General features: G+C 41.2%; 1 protein-coding gene across 9 annotated transcripts in view; it reads right to left on the bottom strand.

Moving 5' to 3' along the window:
* The window catches only part of LOC140715429 (C-terminal-binding protein 2), a 309,864-nt gene that overhangs the window by 35,416 nt on the left and 249,171 nt on the right, over positions 1-25,277 (bottom strand). For all 9 annotated transcript variants that reach the window (XR_012096134.1, XM_073027606.1, XM_073027609.1 and 6 more), the window contains 3 exons: positions 10,908-11,114; positions 4,856-5,070; positions 3,150-3,280 (listed from right to left, as the gene is read on the bottom strand). Coding sequence is in view for 8 of the 9 variants with exons in the window: in XM_073027606.1 (XP_072883707.1) it covers positions 3,150-3,280; positions 4,856-5,070; positions 10,908-11,114 (553 nt within the window). In the remaining variant the exon portion in view is untranslated. The remainder of the gene's footprint in view (positions 1-3,149; positions 3,281-4,855; positions 5,071-10,907; positions 11,115-25,277) is intronic.

Here is a 25,277-nt window from a genome sequence, read left to right as displayed (position 1 = left end):
GTACATCTACAGTAACGGGCAGATACTGTACTTACAATGCTAGATGAAGTAAAGGTATGAATTTAGATATGCTTAACCCTTAAAACTGCCGGACAACGAAGAACGTTCATTCTGCAAAAAATCTGGAACCCGGGTGAACAGCAAAATGTCTGACTCAGGTACTTTGACAGAGTTTCAATAATATCTTAAGTTTTGGTTAGGTGCTACTGAGAATCATAAATGAAATAATAGGTAAAAATACTACAGTCAATGTATATGCTATTCTGCGGATGATACTATGTACCACAAATCAATGCCAGGTTATAACATGTCAGGAACAGTACAGCTGTATGAAACAAGAGTTCTAAGCAATCTCTAAAGCTCATATGCAGGTTAAATTGGCATCTTACCTCAAGTCAGAAAAAACGATTGGAAATCACTGAGGATGAGGGAGCACTACCTTTACTGTCCGCTGCCCTTCACTTCCTTTGCAGGGAATAGGATTAAGTAGAAGCTGCTGTGTGTATCAAGTGCCTGCTCTGATCCTCCTGCTTTAAAGGTTATTTATTTATTTATCTATCCTTTTTTTTTATTGAGATAGAGCACGGAATGGGCCCTCCCAGCCCTTTGAGCTGTGCCACCTTGCAGTCCTCAGAATTATCTATTGCTTCATCACGAGACAAGTTCCAATGACTAATTGACCTACCGACCTGTACATCTTTGGAAACTGGAGCACCTGGAGGAACCCCACGCAGCCACGGAGGAGAAGGTAGAAACTCCTTACAAGGAGTGACGGGAATTGAACCAACGTCACCAGTGTGCCTACCACTACAGCATCACTGGTGTGCTAACCACTACGCTACCATGCCACCCCCATTACATTTTAAATGATGTAAAACCAGAGAGTGGAGACAGGGTTAAGTAGTAGGTACTTACAGCTAATAAAATTTCTGAATTTCACCTTGCTTATTATATAATTTTGATTGAGTTGGAAAGTTTAGTTTGGAGTTCTTTTTCGAATTCAGCTACTGGAGTAAGGAATGTTTCTACTCAAGATGTTTACTTGCTTGAATAATTAAACAAGGGTGATTCTTAATGTTAATATTTTTCAGTTGTATTTAGTTATTATCCACAAAATGCAAAGTAAAACACTTCAACTTTTGTGTATACAACACTGATAAAGAAAGGCACATTTGGCATTCTTCAATTGAGAAATAGCTAATTACACTCAATTTGTAACAGCTGTTCTGCTCCCAAAAAAAAAAGCTGCACTATTTTTAATCTCATCCTTATCATGGTTGACATATATCGAAGAAGATGGCAAAAAAAAGCTCCATTATTGCGGGGGGGGGGGGAGCAGACAAAGCACATTAACCATTGTCCATATTTAAAATCGTCACTCAACTTCATTTGCCCCATTGTTGAAATGTTCCCATGGACTATGGACTCACTTTCAAAGACTCTTCATCTCACATTCTTGATATTTATTGCTTATTGAGCGGTATGGTAATGTAGTGGTTAGCATAGCACTTTAAAATACCAGTGACCCACTTTCATTTCCTGCCGCTGCCTGTAAGGAGTTTGTATGTTCTCTCCATGACAGCTAGGGTTTCACCCCACAGTCCAAAGACGTACCACTTGGTAGTTTAATTGGTCATTATAAATTGTCCTGTGATTTAGCTAGGATTAAACTGGCGGGCTCGAAGGGCCAGAAGGGCCTACTCTGCACTGTATCTCAACAATTAATTAATAAATAGTTGTTATTATTTTCCTCTTTTTGTATTTTTCTTGTACAATTTGTTTCTTTTGCACACTGTTTGAATGCCTAAGTTGGTGCAGTCTTTCATTGATGGTTATTATTCTATTATGCATTCACTGAGTATGCCTGCAAGAAAACTTATCTCAGGGTTGTAATGGTGACATATGTGTACTCTGATAATAAATTTACCTTGAACTTTAATCCTTTCAAACTGGAAAATATTACAGAAGGAAATGAATCTGCACATCCCAACTGATGGATATTATTTATCCAATGTATTCTAAAAGTGATGATGCCTCCATTACAGAAAGGTACTTTCAAGATCCTATCGTAATCAAACAGCATTGCCCAGGAATTCTGGTGTGATCTGACAATGGTCTGGACAGTGCTGCGTTTATACTAGGACTTTGGGAACAGGGATTATAAATGAAATGAACAAATAAAGGTGAGAGGTGTGTTGCTCCTGGTGATGGGTCAGTGATCAGGTGAAGGAAAGTCAATCTGGGCATTGGGGAAGTGTTCAAAGCACTCTGCAAAGATCGGAGAGATGTTGGGTCAGTGAGCAGGTGAAGGAAAGTGAACGTGGCCATTAAGTGTTCAGGGCTCTTTACACAGATCGGAGAGAACAGCTACTGAATTGGGAGTGGAAGTTAAGAGGCAGAGCCATTTTGGTGGGTGAAGGAAGGAGGCAGAGGTTTGGGCTAATCAGGGCATTGAGAGTAACAAGTCCGACAAGGGGTTAGGGCAGGGGATTCAAAAGGGATCTTTTTATACCATTAACCGTGGGGTCTGTGAACCCCAGGTTGGTAATTCCTGAGCTAGAGGCTGAAGGATGAAAAGCAATAGTGGTCTTCATTTGACAGGGCTAGAGTTTACCACTGGTTGTGAGGAGGCATCTGATCCCATAGGTTGCTACAATGTCATCCACAAAACAATGTCCTTACAGTCATCAGAAGGAGCAGTGTGTGGGGAATGGGTGTTTGACATCAATGCAGAAAGTATTCTACTAGGATACTGGAGTGGTGCAGAATGGCTATATCACATATCATATTTTGGTATGCGGTAAGAACCACTTTGACGCTAACCCTACTCTGGTAAGTTTTCCCCACACTTTCCATCAGCTCTTCGCCTTCCCTGTAGAAAGGGTGTTTGATGGTCAGCACGGACTCGATGGGCTGCATGGCCTGTTTTCATGCTGCATTTCCCAAGGACTCTACTGCTCCCCAACCAAGCTGCACGTCCGTAGGCTACGGTGTAAATAACACCTAAAGGAGAGCCACACAAAACCCCACTCTGCAAATTCCACTCGCGCTCAACACCGCAGGTCTGGTTTGAACCCAAGTCAGGGGAGCGGTGCCGCTCTGTCTCCGGCACGACCTGATTAGTTTTACATCTAGCGTCGATGTCTCACCTGAAAGGTTCACTCTCATGGACATCAAGAGCAGCTCCTCGTATCCTTCCCTCTTTCAGGCCCTGAGCTAATGCCTTCTCATCGACCAATCCGCCTCGCGCTGTGTTAACCAAGAACGCGCCCTGTCTCATCTGAGGACCAAGCACAGCAAGAGTTTACTCCAGGAGATGATTACCAGAGTCTATAATGAGAAAACAATTACCATGGTGTCTGCTCCCACGATGCACAGTATGTCTGGTTTGTGCATAAATCCAATGCAGTGTGGCTTTATCGTGTGTAATGTTGTTTAAGCGTAAGGAGAATGAAATAATTGTGACTCTGGCAGTGAGCCCCCAATAAAATAAGAACACTTGGTCAAATAATGAATAGATTTTTAGATGGTGTCAGTAGTGCTCTATTTAAGAGTAATTTTACAAAAATTTCAGTTGTTGCATGTCCACTTTTGTGGCAACTTTATTTCTGAAGTTCTGATGGAACCACATCACTGGGGTCACGTTAGTCACCAACAGGATGATCTTCCTTGCATTATTTCAGAAAGAAATCCATTTGTGTCACACTCTATCACACCCAAAGGTTAAACCTTGTCTAACTGCTTGCATTTGTTGGTTTTCAGGCAACTTATGTGCAAAAACAGACTTTTTGATTTGTTCTATTTTTTGCCTTAAGTTAACCATTTTCTCCAGAGGACAGTAAGTCATATTGCCTGTGGTTTCACTGCTAAGTGAAACGTACTAATGTAGAAATTATTATGTACCTTCTTACTTCTCACACTGGTTATCAGACCAGAGTTGGTAAACCTGAACCTCCCTGGACAGAAATACAAAACATTGTATTCCTCACAGAGTATTGTTTTTTAACTACATGTCCTGAAGACTGCATTGTAATTATTTAAGCCGAAAAAATAAACAAACTAAATATCAAAAAGCAGCAAAGATGATAACCCTAAAGGACACAAAACAATAGATAAGTGTATTCACATAATGCTGACCTTCATCCGTATTTTGGAAGGTTTCTTTTCAGAGTCTTCATGAACTGACTGACGCCGAAGCTGATTAGACAGCTCCTTCCCGGAATACCAATCACTGGGAACCAGCAGGAGCAACATCCGAGTCATTCAAGAGGACTGACCTGCTGATTTTACCTCCAATCCTAAAAGCTGCCACCTTGCTGCATCAGCAGGATCTAGCCAAGGTTATGAACCTGCCTTGTAGACAGTTACCACTGTGTCCTTTTACATTACACAGGAGCTGTACGCCACATGGAGCAGGCCAGTGGGCTACCCGCTCACTAGCTGTCTATCAGATACAGCACAGCAGTGTAATTGTAATACCATGGCCACAAATTCCACTAGACAGAGCATGCATTGCTCTCACTCTCCAACCACTTCGACCATGAGAGATAGGAGCACAATTAGGCCATTCGGCCCACTAAGTTTGCTTCACCATTCAATAATGGCTGATTCTTTTTCCCCCAACACCATTCTCCTGCCTTCTCCCCCTAAAAGATAATTCCCATTTCTTAGACAAAATGTTCTACGACAAAGCAAGGAATACCAGCCATTTTGGCTCTGTGCGTACACAGGATGTTTGCTTTCTCTTATTAACGACATTTTACTGTATTATTGTTAAAAGCTACAATTGGAACCGATATCTTAAACATTCTAAGAACACTCCAGCACTTGTGAGCCAGCCTGCCATGAGGATTACCTGTTTGATGGTGAAGTCATTAATAAGATGGTGGTTATGTTCGTTCAGGTTGCAGTGCAATGAGACACAGTCACTCTGGTACAGCAGGTCCTGCAGAGTATAAACGCGCTGAACGCCCAGTGCTCTCTCAATTCCGTCCGGCAAATATGGATCGTAAAATATGATATTAAACCCAAAGATTCTAGCTCGAACAGCAACGGCCTGGCCAACGCGACCTACAAAACACCAAAGTTTTTCAATAAGTGGGGCTTGGAGCAAGTACCTATAACTGAGGTTATCAAAGCCACCATTTCAGTACACTTATGTAATCATTTTTAACAAAATGAATTATCCCAAAGAACTTCACCCCAGTGATTGTGGGCAAAACTGTTATAGCATAAACTTTGCACAAAGACATTTCAAAAGAGACTTAACAAAAGGGAGATAGAAAGGGTGCTCTTCTTTCACAGTAAAATATCAACTGTGCGACTCACACAATTAAATGCAGAAAAAGGCTCTATTTTGCCAGGAGTGGCAAGCATGATTGCTAGTCTCTATGCAAGACTCACAGGATTCCTGCAGAGAGAACGCTTTGCTATGTTCTCAGCGGCCTTGCCTGGGTTAAGAGCAGGAATATGGCAAACTGGCTCTCCGTCAATTAACAGAAGAACAGCATCTGCAGAGTCTCTGAAGGTGCTAGTGGCTGGCATTTGCCAGTGTTAACACAGGATAACAGGAAAATGGGACTGCAGAGGGAAATGAAAAGTGAAGTTAAAACAAACGATTCCTTATACCTGAAAATTAAAAAAACCATGCCCGTTATGCTTGGTGTATGAAATAGTGAATGAAAACGTATTACTGACTGTGTTCTTCCACCACTCGGCTCTGTCTTTGAATTCTGAAAGGAACAAGTTTAATTTAAAAATTACCTCCTTTATCTCAGTATACAATTTGTGCTCATCTCTCTGTTTATGGTTATGCAAATTTGGTGTTAAAAAACCTTCCCTGAATCTATAACGCTTTAAGAATTTTTGAAGTGTCTGGAATTCAGGTGACTCCATTTTCTTCCTTCGAGCTGTTGATCTTGGGGGCCTTTATTTACGTCATCGTGAATCCCAAGAGGTATTTTCCTTTTAACGCCAGGATTTCATAGCCAAACTTTGGTATTATTATAGAGCTGTGACCACTGATGACCTACGAAAGATAGTGGCAAACAATGTACTTCTGGCAAACAACAATGTACTTCTGGTCGAAAACTGTAAGATGTTCCCAACTACAGATCAAATTACGTTGCCTTAAAAGGATGTTTTTTTTCCCCAATTTGGTGTAATAAGTTGTTTAATAACGGTCTCATTTGCAACTTGTTGTCATGGCAATTCCTGGTGAAATGGATTTTTAATTGGGCATGACTAGGACAACTGTCATGGCCAGGGCTAAGGGGCCTTGACAAATACATAATGAAGAGTTTCTGATAAAGAAGAACAGCTGCAGCATAATCACTAGGTCATTAAACAAACGGCTTAGAAATTGGATCCAATTTCACGCCCATTGGGAAACTGGCCTGCGCACTGTTGTCACTTAATGCGAATGGCATTTCCCCTCAATATCCGTCGTGCACCTTATGACATAACAAGTTGCCCACCATTTGTTTACTCCTTACTACAGCCACTAGAAAGAACACTGTGCAAATATTTCCGATAAGGTATTAAGTAATAGGTCTCTATTTGACATTGATAATCTGTGAGCCTGTATTTTCATTGCTTTGGATGTGTGAAACCTACCGTAATCACTGGTTGTCCCATTATTGACTGCAGCCTTATTTATTAAATGCACAGTGGAATCAGATACTATGGTGACCGTCTCACTGACTCTCCCTTCCCTCAGAGTGATGTGAGGCCACTAGCAGATGGGACTCATTCTAGCCTTGGGATGGCATGGTGAGGGAGGCAATGCTAACTCACAGGAATTCCGAAGTGTCTCCACTCCGCCACCCTCTCCTCACCTTGTAATTTCTGTCACCTTCACAGTAACCTGTCATGCAGTTGTGTTGTGGATGCCACGGGGAGTGGCCTTTAAAATGTAGCCCCCCCCCCCCCCCCACTTCGGTTAACAGTATGGCAAAGATGGCGCTGTGGGTAGGTTTTCATTCGGGTAGTGCAGGAAAAGTACACGTCTTGCTTTGGTATACATTTTAAAATGTAAACCAACTTCACAGAGTTTTGAAGGGATCTAATGGCATGTTACTAAACATAGAATACAGTACAACACAAGAACAAGCCCTTTGGCCCACAATGTTGTACTGAACTAATTATGCCAGTGACACAGAATCCCTTCTGCCTGTGCAAGGTTCATTTTGCTTCATTCTCTACAAATTCACGTACCCATCTAAGAACCTCTGAAATGCCTCGATCTGCCTTCACCTCTGGCAGTGCTCCTGGGCACTCACCACTTGCTGTGTAATAAAACTTGCCCTGCACACCTTCTATGAACTGCACCCCTCCCCCATACCGTAAATGTATGCCTTCTAGTATGAGACATTTCAACCCTGGGAGAAAGATATCTACCTATGCCTTTCGGAATTCTATAAACCTCTCCCCTCAATCTCTGCTGCTCCCGGAGAAAACAGCCCTAGTTTGCCTAACTTTTCTTCCTAGCTCATGTCCTCTAATGTGGGCAGTGTTCTGGTAAACCTCTCCCGGAGCATCTCCTTGCGATAGTCCAGGTGCCACCTAACCAGAGCTTTATAAAGTTGCAACATAACTTCCTGACTCTTGAACAATGCCTTGACTGACAAAATCAAGCACGTTGTATGTCTTCTTTACCACCCTATTGACAAGTGCGGCCACTTTCAGAAAGCTGTGGATTTCGACCCCAGCACCTTCACTGTTAAAGGTCACAGTGCTAAGGATCATGCCAGTAATTGTGTTTTTGTCATATATGTTTGATCTCCCAAGATGCAATACTACACAAGGTTTAAACTCCACTGCCATTTCTCTACCCACATCTATAACTGAGCTATATTCCACTATATATCCCTTGGCAAACCCTCTGCACCAGGGGTTTGGTTAATGGTAGGGTTCCACAGCATAAAAAAGGTGGGGAACTCCTGCTGTACACTATCCACAATGCATCAATTTTCTTATCATCAGCAGATCTACTAACCCACCCATCAATGTTTCCATCCAGCTCATTTATGCCATATACAATATGTGTTCAGTGCACCAAAATGTGCTCTCTCCAACGTCTTGGCAAATATCATCCCATCCAGTATCACAGGGGCTTAAGCTGTTGAGAGACAAACTGTAATTCATTTGTACATCCCTGGAAACTGAAGGCCAGTGGATTTGCAGGCTTGCATATGATGACAAATAATCAAGTGAACATCTTCGTCAGTGGGAAATCAGCTTATTTATATTCTGAAAAATATAGCTGGACACTCCACTTAATGCCAGTGTTAAGTAGTTTATTTAAAAACCAGCATGAAAGTACCACTGTTGATAAAATGCAGCTTTACTAAGACTAAGTGTACCAGCCTAGTCATTTCCTGCAGCCTTGGTGACTCTGCATTGGGCATGGTTCGTGCAGGTTTATCAGCCAGCCTGACCACTAATGGCAGGCCAACTTGCCTTGCGACCCCGGCCACATATACTTGGAAAGTTGAACAGCATTAGGAAAGCTAACTCAACTCTCAGGCCAATGGAGACATTTCTAACGCTGACCGGTCTATGATCAGTTCAAATTGGACATAGCCCTCACAGTTTCTGAAGTCCATGTAAAATTCTATATTCATTGAATAAACTCACTAAGCACCGGCTGCCATCATGTGCAACCGATTATTGTCACTCATTTTCTGTTCTCCAATCATACGTGACCGGAATATATTGATGTGCAAGATATTCAGTGTAGACTTATTTACAACTTCTTGTAACATTAATTTTGTTCAGCACTTGAATGCAGTGGTAAGTAACTCAGCAGAGCTGAACTTGTTTAGTTAGCCCCCGGAAATTCTGCCAACTTTTATGGTTGAAAGAAGGAACATTTCCAGGCAAGAAGGCAATTGCAAAGTAGATATGCCATACTCGTTTCCCTTGACCTTTCCTTCAGTGTTAATGATTGGCCAAGTGCATTCAACTTGCATTTAAACATTTTCACTGTTAATGCAGTAGAACACAGGAACGCAGTCACTTTAGTAAAATAACAGAACGGTTGAACAGAGATTCCCAGTCAATAGCAGGGCTCTGCGACAAGAACAATATATCATGTGTTGTACACGTTGTCGGTTCACAGCTCTGAGAAAACTCGGAGTGCCTGGAGTTTTTGTCCTCTGACTTGCCGACTCTCCCACACCACTAATTGGCATGGGGGGCCCAGAGGTTTCATATGTGCATTCTCTCTTCCAGCTTCTGCAATCAAAACAGGTCAAGAAATAAAAAAGGCACTAAAACAGTTCATTTAAAAATAAGAAGAATTCTCTTGAATCCACTGTAAAGCAGAACAAGTTAAATACTTTTTGGATAAAACAAGTTACTTTCGTATGAAAGCGTCTCCATGCATTCCTTGAACTGTAGAGAAGTTGGAAGAGCATTAACCAGTATGTTAAATTTAAATCGTCTCGGTTACTGAATCAGAGTTCATTTGCCTCATTTCCTGTTTTCAGATGAAGAAATTAGTATCTGGCCAATACTTGACTAGAGTGTCACTTCCTTTTTATTCATGAACATTTACAGAAATAAAGTTTGTTATTAAAAGTAGTTACAGTAAATCATTTCATACTCCTTAGGAGAGCAAATGAGCTTCCTGGAACACCTTCTAGAGGGAGGCAAACAAAACAAATTCAGCTAGACTGTGACCATCAGAATGACCAACACATTACACTTTCTTTTGTTAAAATTGAATACCTAACTACAAGTTCAAACATCAACACGCTGCCAACCCATAATGCTTCAAATGCACTAAATGTCCAGAGCTCATCAATAAACATTTTAAAATATAGCCAACAAGGTGTTTTGAACAAGATGTATTTAGATTACTTGCTTGTTTGAGGTTTAGCCAACTTGGACCAACATGTCAACATCAAGACAGACATCGATCCTTATAACGTAAGGACTGCACTACCTAGAGCATATTTCATGCAAATTATAGAATACATGCATATTGATAGAATGGGGTGAGATTAGTAATACTTCAATTGGGAAATCATGGTTATTAAACCTTAGTTTTCCATCTTTTTCACATTAATTGACAAAGGTTGAGAATCCTCATGTCTTGACTACTGTTTCTGTCTGATACACTGTAGATCGGATCTAGTTGATGTTAGGCTCTGAGGCAGACTGACTGAAACCTAATTATTTGAATCACTCCTCTCTCCTTTCCTCTCCTCTCCCTTATTTTTGCACCAAGTTTCAATTGTAGGAAAATTCTAGTTAAACTTCAGTCCATCAGACAATCCCCATTTATTGTCAATGATTTTGCTCTATCAGCTCATTCACTCCCTTCAAAATTTTCTTCAGCAAAAAAACATTTCTGAGAAGTAATTTGTACTCAACCTCTAGTGTGGCATTTCAAAATTAATGAACTGTCACTGTGATAAGCTTCCAATCAGCTGTAGTAATCTTAAATCTTCCTGATACTGCCTAGAGATTATTTTAACCAAAGCGACACTGTTATTTACGTCAGTAGCATCTCATGCTGCAAGGGAAGAGAATGGTGCTAACCACCACTACTTGTCAGAAAGGAACGGGAGAATTACCCGCTGGTATCCCATGGAAGCTGTCCGAATGATACCACTGCGAGATCCGACCACAATTCAAACCTAGTACATCTCCTCTGTTAGGCCAAACTTAGTGGGAATAGGTGCCACCTGGGAAAAGTGCATGGAAATAAGTCAGTCCAGAGACAAGTTAGAGAAGACTCTGGAAAATTCCTTAAGCCCAGGAGTTAATTAGCTCATCAAGGTTAAGGCCCTGGAAGTGATTAAATGGCATTAAAATCTACCCATGACACTTGCACAGTAACACACAACTACCTTATATAGGAATCAACTTTAACTTGTCTGTTCTTCCCTGTTGCTTACCAAAACCGATGAGTCCAAGTGTTTCGCCCCGGATTCTGGCAGCTCCTGATGCCACCTCTCTGATCTGCTCGACACTCTGTACTCGGGTCCCCTCACGCAGCGCCTGATACAGCCACGTGTTCCTTCGGTATAAGTTAAGAATGTGACAGAGGGTGGAATCGGCTGTCTCCTCCACAGCTGCAGCCGGGATGTTACACACGGCAATCCCTGTGCAAGACATGGCAGAACATAAAGTTCAAAGTAAAGTTATTATCAACGTACACATACACTATAGAGTAACAAATTGTTACGCTATAATATTAATAATACTAAGAACATGAGTTGTAGAGTCCCTGAAAGTGAGTCTATGAGTTGTGGAAGCAGTTCAGTGTTGGACTGAGTGAAGTTATCCACTCCAGTCCAGGAGACTGATTGTTGAACGCTACTAACTGTTGCTGAACGTGGAGGTGGGGAACCCACGGCTCCTGTACCTCCTTCCCAATGGCAGCAGTGAGAACAGAGTGTGGCCCGGATGCTGGGATCCTTGACGATGGATGCTGCTTTCCTGGGTCAGTGCTCCTTGCAGAAGTGCCTAGTGGTGGGGAGGGCTTCTCCTGTGTTGGACTTGTGGTATCCATCAATCTTTGTGGGCTTTTTCATTCTTGGTCAAAGGTCTTTCCATACTAGGCTGTGGCTGTGGATGGGGGGAGTTGTTGCAATCTGAAATCAAATGGTTTCTTCGTCCACAAATGAGGAATATGGAATCAAAGTAAAAATCAAATGTTTAATGGTGCCTTTCGGGGGCACACGCACAGAGAACTGAGTGATAAAACTCAAAAACAAAAAGCGTGATTTGTGCCCCAGTTCCCAAGGCACTGGCAGGCACTTCCCACCAGTGGCTTTGTGGCGGAAGGCAGTGGCCAGCTTGGGGTCACAGAGGGGGCAGCAGCTAGTCTGCGTACACAGATTGGGGGCAGTGCTTGGAATAGGGACTGGTGGCAGGTTTGGGGTCCTGGAGAGAGAGAGGCCCCTGTCACTTATGCTGCTTGAAGGCATTGCAAGGATACTGGGGTTGGGATAGGTGGGATTTTAAAGATGGAAAGTGGAATTCGACTGGAGGCAAAGGTTGTAGGTTATGCAAAGAATTAGGAGACTCAACTTGTCTCAAGGTTGGAAGCACAAACTTTAGACAACTGTTTTAAATATATACTTTTTTAATGGCCAGCATGACCCACAGTTCAGTTGCGCTGAGAAAACCCAACATCAGGAGGAACTACTACAGACCAATTCATTGAATCATTTTTGGTTCTTTTATTTTAATTTTGTTTTCACATGGTTTACGAACTATACTCTGCTAAAGATACCTTCGACATCAGTTTTACAGTCCCATGGTTAAACAGGCTTTCTTGAATGAAGCCCAGGAGTACTAATCCATTTGATTTTTCAACACATGCTGTAACTTCACCACATTTTGCCTGAGGATGTAGATTTAACCTAGGACATGGTTATTCTCCTACACAGGTTCATATTCTTCAGCCTAAATCAAGACATCTACTGCTGCCAGTCACAGGAAGAATCACAGCATGGACTGACTGTATCCTCACTCAATGACAAAACTCTTCACTTTTCTGTCAATGCGCAGGAAAACAGTGACTTATTTCATGACCTGCACTAGCTGGCTGAAGGTGAGATTGTCATTAAATTGAAGATTTTGCTGTGAGTTACTGTAGAGCCGTTCACTTTATTCATTGAGCCACCATAGGAATGACTAAACATAGTTTTAAAAATCTGATGTAACATCATAACTGGCTTCTAGTCTCCCTGTGAGATGGGTTACATCTCTCTGTCTCATGTTACTGAGAGAGCACGCGCGCGCCTGTGGCATATTGGACTGTTGGGTAAACAAGTTTTTTGTTGACTGCAGATCATGGCCTCCCTTTGGGTGCTTTGCTTTTGCTTGGTGGGTGGTGGACTCCGATGCTTTTTTACTGAAATGGATAGCGGGGAGGGAGGAGGCTGATGCTTTTGCTGCTGCTTACTTGGGGCGGCGAAGGGGGCTTTGGTGCTCTAACGTTTTTCTGTCGTTCATTCTTTTGCGGTTGTTTTTTATGGATGTCTGTGAAGACTAAGTATTTCAAATTGTATACTGTATACATTCTCTGATAATAAATGGAACCATTTGATTTGATATGCACTTCTTGTCTCGTTTTCCCAATTAGAAATTCCCACGGTTGCGTTTATAATAGGATCTGCTTAGGAGCTCAATACCACCACATGTGCTTTACACCAGCAACTAGATGCTGTACTTGGCTTCAAAACTCATTCCATTCAGAGCTACTGTACAACACGATCAATACGACAATTTGGAGTGCTCAGTATGTGCAACTGGAGATAAACTTCTGGAAAACGGACAACTTCACTGCAGATGAACCCTGCGTTGGCTCTTACAGAAGGGCACAATTGCATTGTGAGTGACACACCTGGCCAGAGTAATTATAAATATCAACTCAAAAGTATGTGATATAAATAGAAATGTCAAAGTCCCGGATTACATCATTATTCAAATTGCGCCTAGGTGTTAAAGCTGCAACACAACTGAAGACAATTGATTTTGGCTCAGTCTGTGCACTGCAATTGTGAACTGATTATTTTTTTATTTAATGTCATCTTACAACAACTATCATTAGGTAGAAGGACTGGGAATGTAATCTGCTTCTATACACTCACCAATAAAACTCACCACATGGATGAACGGAAATGACAATCTAATCACCGTGCTTTTAGCAACGCATATCCTACTCTCTGGATGCTGACTTTCTCCTATGGTTTATGAAACCAGGAAGAATGTCTCCATCAGTCAGATACTACATCCTGGCTGTCTAGATGCCCAAGCATGGGCAGTAGAATATGGAGAGCAAGGTGCTGCCCATGTAGCAAGCTCCCCCTCTCCATGCACCTGATGAACCCAGAAGAACATCAGAGACCGATTCCATTTGGTCTCAGCAGCATTGCAGGATGTTGCCAGTCAGTGTTAAGCTCTATGTAGGAGGTTTGAGATCTTGAAACCAAACACCTGGAAAATCTTTTGTTTAAACTCTTAATCTCTCCCTCAGTGGCATAATATTCACTCTCAGTGTGAATCAAGAATCAAATATGAATAATGGACACTTGGACAAACCTTCAGAGGCCCTCAGTGACCCACGTAAGATCAAAAGACGAAGGAACAGATTTAGGCCATTTGGCCTGTAGGATTTGCTCTGCAATTCCATCATGGCTGATTCATTACCCCTTCCAATTCCTTTCTAACTTCTCCCCATAACATGTGGCGTTGTTACTAATCAAGAACCTATCAACCTCCACTTTAAATATCATGTCTAAAGAATCATTCAGTGCCTTCATGAGAGTCAACAAAAAAGGTTTTGAAACATCGTTGAGGGAGTGAACTTGAGGCATTCTTACCAATCTCTAAAGTATCTCTGTGGTAGTTTAGAAAGTTAAAATGAAATTTATCTCAATATTTCCATAGGAAATAACTATTCAAGCTACAGCTGAACCTTCATTTCCAAGCCAATAGCAGAATAGTTCTATTAGGATAGATATGAAGTTCCTTGATGCTTGCAAGTTGAAAATCCATACAGGAGTTCAGCATTCATTGGTGTATCGTCATGCACAAATCCCTCTGTATCTTCTTTCACGTAGCAGCATTCTCCCTGAGTCAGATGAGTTACTCATAGGTTCCCTGCTTTCCTCCCACGTTACAAAGATGAGCAGGTTAGTAGAATACCTTTCTGTGAATTGTAGTATGTAGATGACTGGGAGTTGTGGAATATGAGGAGAATAACAAAGGGATCTTTTTAGATGTAAATCCTTTTAAATGTAAATATTTTATGATTGGCATGCACTTGCTGCACTAAAGGGTCTTGCTGGATCACTGCATAACACCATGACTTTTATCAGTTTCTTTCTTAACCAGGCACAACCTGAGCAACTAAATATTTATTTATTTCGCTATTGAGATACAACAGCAATAGGCCCTTCCGGCCCTTCAAGACACCCTGCCCAGCAACCACCAATTTAATCCTAGCCTAATCACAGGACAACTGACGATGACCAATTAATCTCTCAACTGGTATATCTTTTGACTGTGGGAGGACACCGGAGCTCCCAGAGGAAACCCACGCGGTCACGGGGAGAAAGTACAAACTCCTTACAGGCAGCGGCGGGAAATGAACCCCATCACCTGTACCATAAAGCATAGTGCTAACCACTATGCTACCATGCCACCCTACGGGAAGGACCTGCGGGAGATCCTTCTTTCCTTTTGGGAAAAGGTTTATAAAATGTGTTTAAGAAAATTAATCCACAAACTCTGGTGTTCCTAAAGGGAAAAAAAATCACTGTTTGTTGCTTATAAAAATGAGTAAGAAAGTAGCCGAATATTTAACACCATAACCGCATTGGATGAAGCATAGACTAATTGTGTTGAAGGCCCTTTTGGCTTGTACGATTTTTTTTACCCTTTTACTATTCTATCCTGGATAAATATTCTAAAATTACTCCATATTTCCTGAAATGGGCAGATGGAGAGCTTGTTCCCCAGAGTAGCTTCTAGTCTCAAATCAGCAGTCTGGAGTGGCCAGACTTCTAAAGATTCCCGCCTTTCACAAGAAAGTCTTCAACAGAGTATAAACTCGTGCACCCTTCTCCCGGCACCGTATGGTGCATTGAGTCAAAAAAGTCCAAAAGAAAAAGCCTACAAAGTTGAGCTGCCAGGCACTGAATAGAGCCATAAATAAATGGAACAACTGCAGATGTTAAGAGTATTAGTTAGAAAATATAAAATGCCCCATTGAGAATAATGTTTAGCAAGTGCTTAGTTCAGTATCAATATTTAAAAGCCACAATTCTGTTAATGCTGTTTTTGTTGTTGAGGCGGAATGTAATGGCAACAGAAATGCAATATAAATATCACATCGGCAGCAGTCTCCCTGCTAGTCCTAGAAAGCATTACTATCCATCACTGTCACTTGAAAGTAGAACTGGCAGGCTGATGCTTGCAGTTGTAGCCGCAGTTTGTAACTAACAGTGTTAAGTGGTAAATGCTTCGACCTCTGAAGAAAGAGTGCTCCTTAGGGGATATTTACACTCTTCCAATCTGTCAGACACTGTACATCTGTCGTATATACGTACGCTGGAATTTAGCAGAATTACAAGGTTAGCCACATACAGTTAACCAACAGTGAATAAACAATTCTCCGGACTACTTATAGACTGTATTGAATAGAAAGAACAGCTATGGGAGAAAGGCGGATTTAACATTTCTTCAATGCCCTTCTTCTTCTCCTGGGTTGATGCTTACAAGTTGGTTATTGCTCCCATTTCCCTTTGCTGCTTTTAGCAGACAGGTACCCATAGCATTTAATGTTTAGGTAGGTTTTGATGACTCACAACAAGCACGATTAAAAATATCTTGACTGGTTAATGACAAAGCAATGTAACAAGTATAGAAAGTTCTAGGTCCTTCTCAGGTGAAAAAAAAAAGATAAAATAGTGAATAGTATTAACTTAGATAATAAAAATAGAAGATGCAAGGAAAATGCAGCAGTTCAGGCAACATCTGTAGAAAGTGTAACAGATAATTAACATTTCAGGACTGGGACCCATTATATTTACAGTTTTTTTTTTAGCAGCTGTGGCTTTATTGACATGCATTAACTCAGACAGCGGTTTTAACCTCACAGTCTTACTCTGTGTGCTTCTATGGAGTGGAATCAAACAGCCTCGACAAGTCAGTGTTCCTGATGTGTGCTGAATTAACTGCTCTTTCGGTCAGGTCAGAGTTGGTTGTTCCCCAACTGCAGCCTTGGGCTAGAAAAAGAGAATTGCTTTTCACTTGAGAAAAGCTCAAGCGTGGAGGCAAGATCGGGCTCCCATTGCTCACTGTCACTCACTGTAGTGATTCAAGGATGTACAATCAACATTCGGGTTAAGATACAGCAGTGTTGCCAATATTTTCATTGGCGTCACTATCTCATGGAAAGAATAAATGGGAGAACTAGAATTGCTTTGCTTAAAACATGTGTGGAATGGTCAATAATAACTTGAAACATTTTGTGGGCCTTTGTGTGTGGTGCATTAATGGAACTAATAGGATCAATTACACAGTTAATGGTAAGGCTTCACAGAATAAAAAAGGTTGGGAACCACTAATTTATAGGCATATAATGCAGCTTTAAAGGCGGCAGAGTGGAGATTCATCCTGGTTACGTGACCACTGATGCCAGGCAGACAATCTCTGAAGGGTATTGATAATGGCTGGGGTCACCCGTCTTGTAAAGAAGCTGCACAGAAGAAGGCAATGGCAAACCACTTCTGTAGAAAAATATGCCAAGGACAATTATGGTCACCATGACTGCCTAAGTCTTGCAACACAGCACATAAGATGATGATGAACACAACTTTTAAAACTCAAGCTATTAGCAATGGGAAGGTGTATCTGTGACAAAGATAGCAAGTAAGTGGATCGTTGCTTCAGTTAACATCAATGCATCTGAAAATGGGTATTGAGTATGACAGGTCTTTTCTCCACACGCATCTGAACTGTGTTATTACAAAAATGATATTGTATTTGTAGAGCATTTTTAAAACAGAAATATTTTCCAAAGCAAAATAAGATGTTCAGCCAATAGAGGAAGTATCATAATCTTGCCTTGTCTAAGGAAGCAGAAATCTGAATAAAGACATGTTTTTCCTAGAATTGAGAAAATTATATTTTATTTCTAATAATGAAGGGTTAAAATAGATGGAAACAGTTTAAAGGATGAGTGACTGTGATAGGTTACAAGATTAAATATAACATACTTAGGATAATGTTATTTTTTATATGAGTGGTTGGGGCACTGTCAAATGCTAGTGTTTGGTGAAGCAGGTATGTCAGATTTTTAATATGTTATACAACTCATTGAAGGGAAAGGAGATTAATGGGAAGGAAGCATGCGATTATGTCTAATGTTTGCAAAGAAGATACAGCTACATGGAATTTTTGGACAAAGTGGTTTGACATTATGTTATAACTTATGTTTAATTATGAAGTATCTTGGAGAAGGAGACTGAGGTGAAGAAGTGATAGGGATTGGAGCCAAAATTCTGAAATGTATGCCATTGATGGCATTAAGTTCCAGCTACCAGAGGGGATGAAAAGACGTCAGAGATGGCAAATGGAGGGGTGGGGAAAAAGACTTCAGGTCTGAAAAAGACCCTAAGAAATTGGTGAGGCATCACACAGTGATCAGTTTTGAGTAGACAGTGTGGTGAAAGTACCAGATATGAGAGCAATTACACAAAGCCTGACTGAGTGTCAGGAGAGGGGTAGAAATAGGACTAGAAAGATTAAAAATTTAAAAAAAGGATGTTATGAAAACTAAAAAGATTACAGTTAGAGAGGGCATAACAATCATTCACTTGTCGCAGAATATGCTTACTTCAATTTCAAGAAACTTGTAACTTAGCTAGACATTATATTAATTAAAAAAACAGAAAATGCTAGAAACATGCAGCAGGTTAGGCAGCATCAGTGGAAAGCGATTTGATTCAGATACCCAATCACAAACAAGAGAAAATCTGCAGATGCCGGAAGTCCAAGCAACACACACACACACAATGCTGGAGGAACTCAGCAGACCAGGCAGCATCTACAGAAAAGGGTACAGTCCGAGTTTCAGGCAGAGACCCTTCATCAGGACTTCCAGCATCTTTGATTTTCTCATTATATTTGTGAGCAATTTGATTCTCAGTGACTGCTTTGAGGTATACTTTGATATATCTGTTTCCCTACGCCCATATTTTGATGGGATTTCACAATGCTGGGTTTTACTTTCTACTAAGTTGTGCTTTCAGATAGTGAGAAGCGAATGTTTGAATTGCTACATATGCTGGGCTGTTTGCACAATGGGATATTTAACAAAAACCTCAGCAACCAGCAGCCCAGAATACCTGGTAACAGCTCCATCTCTGCGGAGCCACCTGCATCGCTGTCTGACCTGACAGCTTATGCTATCAAAGACTTGTTTCACAATTTTTGTCTCCAAAACCAGATATTTAAGAAGACTGACATAGATTTGCTTCAATATTAATAGAATTTTAGAAAGTGAAACTTATAACAACGTAAAATTGCAGAGAAGTGAAATGAACAAAGTTCAACTAAACGAGTGATTAGCGCAATGCTTCATAGCTAGGCGATCACCAATCAGGGTTCAACTCTCGCCGCTGCCTGTAAAGCGTTTGTGTGTTCTCTCCATGACTGTGTGGGCTCTTTTGAGCGCTCTGGTTTCCTCCCACATTCCAAAGGTGTGTAGTTAGGGTTAGAGTTAGTGGGTTGCTGGCAATCTAGGTTGCCGTTATAAGCATGACAATCCATGAGCACCATCACCGGCACAATCTCGATGCTTCACACCGCGTGTTTCAATGTACATGCGACAAATAAATAATCTTTCATATTTCTCTTTCTACTTAATTAGGCCTTTGGGCCCATCGAGTCTGCTCCTTCGTTTCATCATGGCTGATCCATTTTCCCTCTTAGCCTCAATCTCCTGGCCTTTTCCCCAATTCCCTTCATGCCTTGACCAATCAAAAATCTATCAGCCTCTGCCGTAAATATACATAAAGACTGGGCACCAACAGCTGCCCGTTCCCTGAATTCCACAGCTTCGCCACTCTTTGGCTAAAGAAATTCCTCCTTACCTCCATGCTAAAAGGAAGCCCCTCTATCTGAGACTGTGTCCTCTGGTCCTAGATCATCAAATATTAAGTTTGATACGCCAGTCGTATAAAGGTAAAAGACCAGACACAAAGAGTAACCAGGTCCTCAGCTCAGAACATTATGGAATGATTAAAGACTCAGAGCTGAAGACCCAAACTGATCTTGCCTGTGTTCTGCATCCGTGTCCTGTAGTGTGCAGGCTGGGATGATGTTCGTATTGCAGTATGGCAATGGCTCTGTACAAACCGCCCATCAGCTGCCAAAGCCATCAAAGCAAGACGATGCATAGCTGCATTTCTGGTGCAATGCTAATCTTCAAAGAAATGTGCTCAAAAGAATTACGAATTATTTCTTTTATAGCTTGCTGTTGCTTATCTACCATTTGCATCTTTGAATCTAATTTCCCCAAAGCAATGTGGCCTTCAACCGTCTTGTGTTGATCTGTTGAAATTTAAGATCCTCGTTTCAAGCTCAAGTTCAAAATGAAATTCCATGTTATGAGCACTCTTCCCCAGAGAATCCATTACTGTAAGATTACTAATCTATCCTGCTTCATTACATAAAGTGCTCTGTTCCCTAGCTGATTCCTTGACATCTGTTTGCAGAAAATGGTCTCAGATGTATTGCATGAATTGTCCTACTTTTACTAATTTGGTTTGCACACTGTTTAGGAAGATTAAGGTCCCCAATGATTATTGCTTATCCTTGTTTCATGCTCGTTTAATCCAACAAAGTATACTTCACCCAACACTATGATTACAGTCCCACACTTGGTCACCTTGCATTCCTATAATGATCATTAGATAAAGTCCACATACCTCTACTTATGTCATTAATTCATCTACCTTGTTTAAACATTTTCCACAGTCATACATGTCACTGCTAACTTTAGTGCTTTACTATTTCTCACTGTTTGTGTGGATGGGAGGGAAATAAGCTGCAGAGAGCTGTAAACCTAGTCAGCTCCATCATGGAAACTGGTCTCTGTTGTATCCAGGACACCTTCAAGGAGCGATGTTTTAAAGAGGAGGCATCCATCGCCCAGGTCGTGCCTTGTTCTCATTACTACCATTGGGAAGGATGTACAGGAGCCTGAAGGCACTCACTCAACGATTCAGGAACAGCTTCTTCCCCTCTGCCATCTGATTCCTGAACAGACATTACACCCACTAGCTCACTTCTTTTTATTTTCCCCCTATTATTATGTATTGCATTGTATTGTTGCCACAAAGACAACAAATTTCACAACATATGCTGGTGATAGTAAACCTGATCCTGATGTGGCATAGTCACCGTGCGCACCACCTCCATTATTATAATGTACCTTCTCCTGATGCAATCTGCTTATTTTTACCCATATCACTACTTTTCTCTACAGCTTTGGCTTCTCAGAATTATTATTATTTGCCTGCTTCTTCCCTCCAACCATCTTATTTGTCTCCAATTATTAATTATCCTAATAGGTTGATTTGTTATGATGGAGGTTCCAGTTAGAGTTGAGTCTGTTCTAGTTTGCTTTCTCCATCAATGGCAACAGTAAACTTGTGGCATCTTCTGCTCTAATTACACAGTCATGCACTTAAACCTCTAATTTCCTTGACAAAATGCTAATTTGCATGTAGTTCAGGACAAAAAAAAACAGAGATCACCACCTTCCACAAATGTGAGATGTTTTTTGAACACTAACTAGAGCTTTTCATTTCCTCAATGGAACCTCAGTTTCATATCATCCCATGTTGTTGGTTATTGTAGAGGTCAAAGTTGAACCTCTCCCCAACACCCAATCTCCTTGTTTCTTTTCCCCACAAATTTTATTCTCCAATCAATTTTATTTCCTTCTACACCATCACTCCCTCAGTACTGATCAACAAGCTTCAAAACCTGGGCCTCTGTACCTCCCTCTGCAACTGAATTCTTGACTTCCTTATCAGGAGAACACAGTCAGTGTACACTGGTAAACCGACCCCTACTCGCTGACAACCAACATTGGCAGACCTCAAAGATGCATGCTTAACCTACTACTCTACTCTCACTACACTTACGACTTCCAGTCAAGAAGATGTCCATAATTAAGAACCCTCACCATCCAAGTCATACCGGCTTCTCATTGCTACCATGAGGGAGGAGGTAAAGCAGCCTGAAGATGCACACTCAGCATGTTCGAGCCTTGATTTGTCAGGGTATGAAGGATTTTGGGGAAAAGGCAGGAGATTGGAACTGAGAGGGAAATGGATGAGCCATGATGAAATAACAGCAAATTCAATAGACCAAATGGCCTAATCCTGCTCCTATAACTCATGATCTTATGGTCTTCCACTCCACCATCAAATATCTGAATGATGAATCCCTGAACACTACCTCACTATTTTATCTCTTTTTGCACCACTTATATTTCTCATTGTAAGTTACAGCAATTTTTAAATATTTTGCTCTGTACTGCTGCCTCAAAACAACAAATTTCACGACATATGTCAGTGATAATAGACCTGATTCTAATTCTAATAAATCCAATGTTCTTCTTTTTAAAAAAAAAATTACACCAGTATACAATCAAAATCAATGAACTGTATCTTGTTCATCTCGTCTCTGCATATAGCACTGCTCTACAAGACTTCGCTTGCTAGAGTTACATTTTTTGAAGTGTGGCTATGTTGTTAAACAGACACACCAGCTGGCTAACGGTGTAAATGCAAGCATCTACAGAGATGAAGAACCAGTTAATCTTGTTTTGGATTGAAGGACCCTCTGCAATTGGTGCTATGTTCAGTGAACAGACAACAGAAGTAAAATAAGACATTGCAAATATAAATAGTGCAGAATACCAACAGTGCTAATATTTGCACTCTTCATTACTGTTCACTAAGCCCAGTAGGTAAGTAGTCATTGAAGCTGGGGAAGTTACTTCCACATTGCATCCACAAAACCATGCTTGAATAGTATTTTAACAAAAGAATGTAACTGTAGGGAAACTGACTGTTTAAGGAGTGTCAAGAGAAATCCACAGCACATATAGTGTAAGTCAAACAAATTCCTCTCAATGTGGTTTACTGAAGATGTAGCAAATCACGGGTCCAGGTACTTCTACGCTCCTTCAAAAGGACCAAAACCTTGTTGTAGTTTGGGAGCTTGTGTGCCTCATATGACCCAGAGATCTATGATGGCCGGAATCAGGGCTTTATGCTTTGGCCTCTGGTAGGGTCACCCATACCAAACAGATCAAAGGACGGAGGCCAGTTTAAGAGTGGTCCACTGATCCTCCAGGTTTGGGGGGGGGGGGGGGGGCGGGTTCAGCTCAGGGCTAACAACCCTGACTGGTCAAGCAAAACTGTTATGGAAACAGCAATGAAGAATCCTTCTGCATCTGAGTGTGACGGTATTCCTGAGTCTCCACCCAGGACCTGCATGATTGACAGTAAACCGAGAGGAAGCGACTGACATGACGAAGGAAGCCATGAATGCCTCCAGAGATGGAGCACATTCATTGTTGCACTAAAAGCCAGCGGTGGAACATGCAAAAGAAAGAAGAAGAAATACTTCTACAGATGTACTGTTGCAAGTTTCCTGACTGGTTGCATCAAGGCCTGGTATGGCAATTGAGTGCAGAAATGAAAGAAACTGCAGAGAGTAGTGGGCTCACCCAATATATCAGGGGCACATCTCAGCCCATCATTGGTAGCATCCACATGAGGCGCTGCTTTAAGAAGGCAACATCTATGATCAAAGGTCTCCACCATCTGGGCCATGACACCTTCTCGCAGCTGTATGAGATACAGAAGCCAAGTCCCGCATAACCAGGTTCAGGAACAGCTACCATTCAACCATTTCATTCTTGAACCAACAACCACAACCCTAATCATTATTTCAGTATAGCTGTATCATGACTATTTTGGTCACTTTACAGTACAATGGGCTTATTTTTGGTTTCAATTGTTGCCTTTCATACAAAAATTATGTATAGTATATACTTTTTCTTGTAAAAGCTGCTTATCTGATTCTAAATGTCCGTGATGCTGCTGCAGGAAAGTTTTTCATTGCAATTGGGCATGCATGTACTTGTGCATATGACAATGAACTCAACTTTGACTTTGGCAATCATATGAAGTTCATGGAAAGGGAATCATGTTTGACTAACTCACTGGAGTTCTTTAAAGAATTAACATATTGTGGATGAAGGGGAAAAGGGAGGTACTTCTGTGGATGTACCATGGAGAGCATTCTGACAGGCTGCATCACTGTCTGGTATGGAGTGACTACTGCACAGGACCGAAAGAAGTTGCAGAGAGTTGTGGATTTAGTTGGCTCCATCTTAGGTACTAGCCTACAAGGTGCTCAAGACATCTTCAAGGTGCGATGTCTCAGAAAGGCAGCATCCATTATTAAGGACCCAGCACCCAGGGCATGCTCTTTTCTCACTGTTACCATGAGGTAAGAGGTACAGAAGCCTGAAGGCACACACTCAGCAATTCAGGAACAGCTTCTTCCCCTCTGCCATCCGATTCCTAAATGGACATTGAACCCTTGAATACTACCTCACTTTTTTAATATACATTATTTTTGTTTTTTGCACAATTTTAATCTATTCAATATATGTTAACTGTAATTGATTGATTACTTGATTTATTATTATATATTACATTGAACTGCTGCTAAGTTAACAAATTTCATGACACATGCCGGTGATAATAAACCTGATTCTAACATTCTGATTATGCTTACATATTAGAGTAAAGTGCCATTCGTTCATACATGCCATGTCATATGCTCTACGAAGTCATGGTCTTTCCATGACCCAGATTGTTCTTGGCAAATTTTTCTCCAGAAGTGGGTTGTCATTGCCTTCTTCTGGGAAGTGTCTTTACAACAGAGGTGACCTCAGCCACTATCAATACTCTTCAGAGATTGTCTGCCTGGCATCAGTGGTTGCATCACCAGGACGTGATAAATATCAGCTGCTCATAAGACCATCCACCACCATCTGGTTCCATGGCTTTATGTAACCCTTATCGGTGGAGAGGTGTCGGGGGGGGGGGGTCCTAAGTGGGTGTTACACCTTATCCAAAGGTGATTTGCAGGCTAGTGAAGGGAAGGAGCGCCTTATACCTCCTTTGGTAGAGATGTATCTCCACTCCACCACCCAAAGGTACCACATTACTGTTATTACAAAAAATGAAAGCTCAATGTATAGAAGTTACCAAGTTGGAAAAGAGATTGGCTGCCTAACAGGAAAGAGGAAATACGGGTTTTTGGAAAGATGTAGCAAGTGGCATCTCTACTTTCAATAGTTTATATAGATGACTTGGATGAAGGCATTAAAGGTTGTTAAATCTGCTGATAACACATAGAAAAGCAGGAATTAAGCTGTAAAGATGACATAATGATATAACAAAAGGACGTAGATAGATGAAGTGAGTCATCAAGGTTCAGGCAAGTGGAGTAGAATGTAGTGAAAGCTAAAATTGCCAAATTTGTTAGAATAAAAGCCCATTATTTAAATGGTAAGAGATTGCAGATCTCTGAAATGCAGAGAGATTTCATTACCTTTGTGCATGATTTGCAGAAGGTTAATATGCAGGTAAAGCAAGTAATCAGCAAAGCTACCGGACTGTTGTTGTTTATTATTAAAGTAATTCATT

This window comes from Hemitrygon akajei, chromosome 23 (assembly GCF_048418815.1).
Source record: "Hemitrygon akajei chromosome 23, sHemAka1.3, whole genome shotgun sequence".
Taxonomy (NCBI): Eukaryota; Metazoa; Chordata; class Chondrichthyes; order Myliobatiformes; family Dasyatidae; genus Hemitrygon; species Hemitrygon akajei.
The sequence above is the reverse complement of the archived record's forward strand: the minus strand, read 5'-3'. Positions and strand labels throughout refer to the sequence as shown.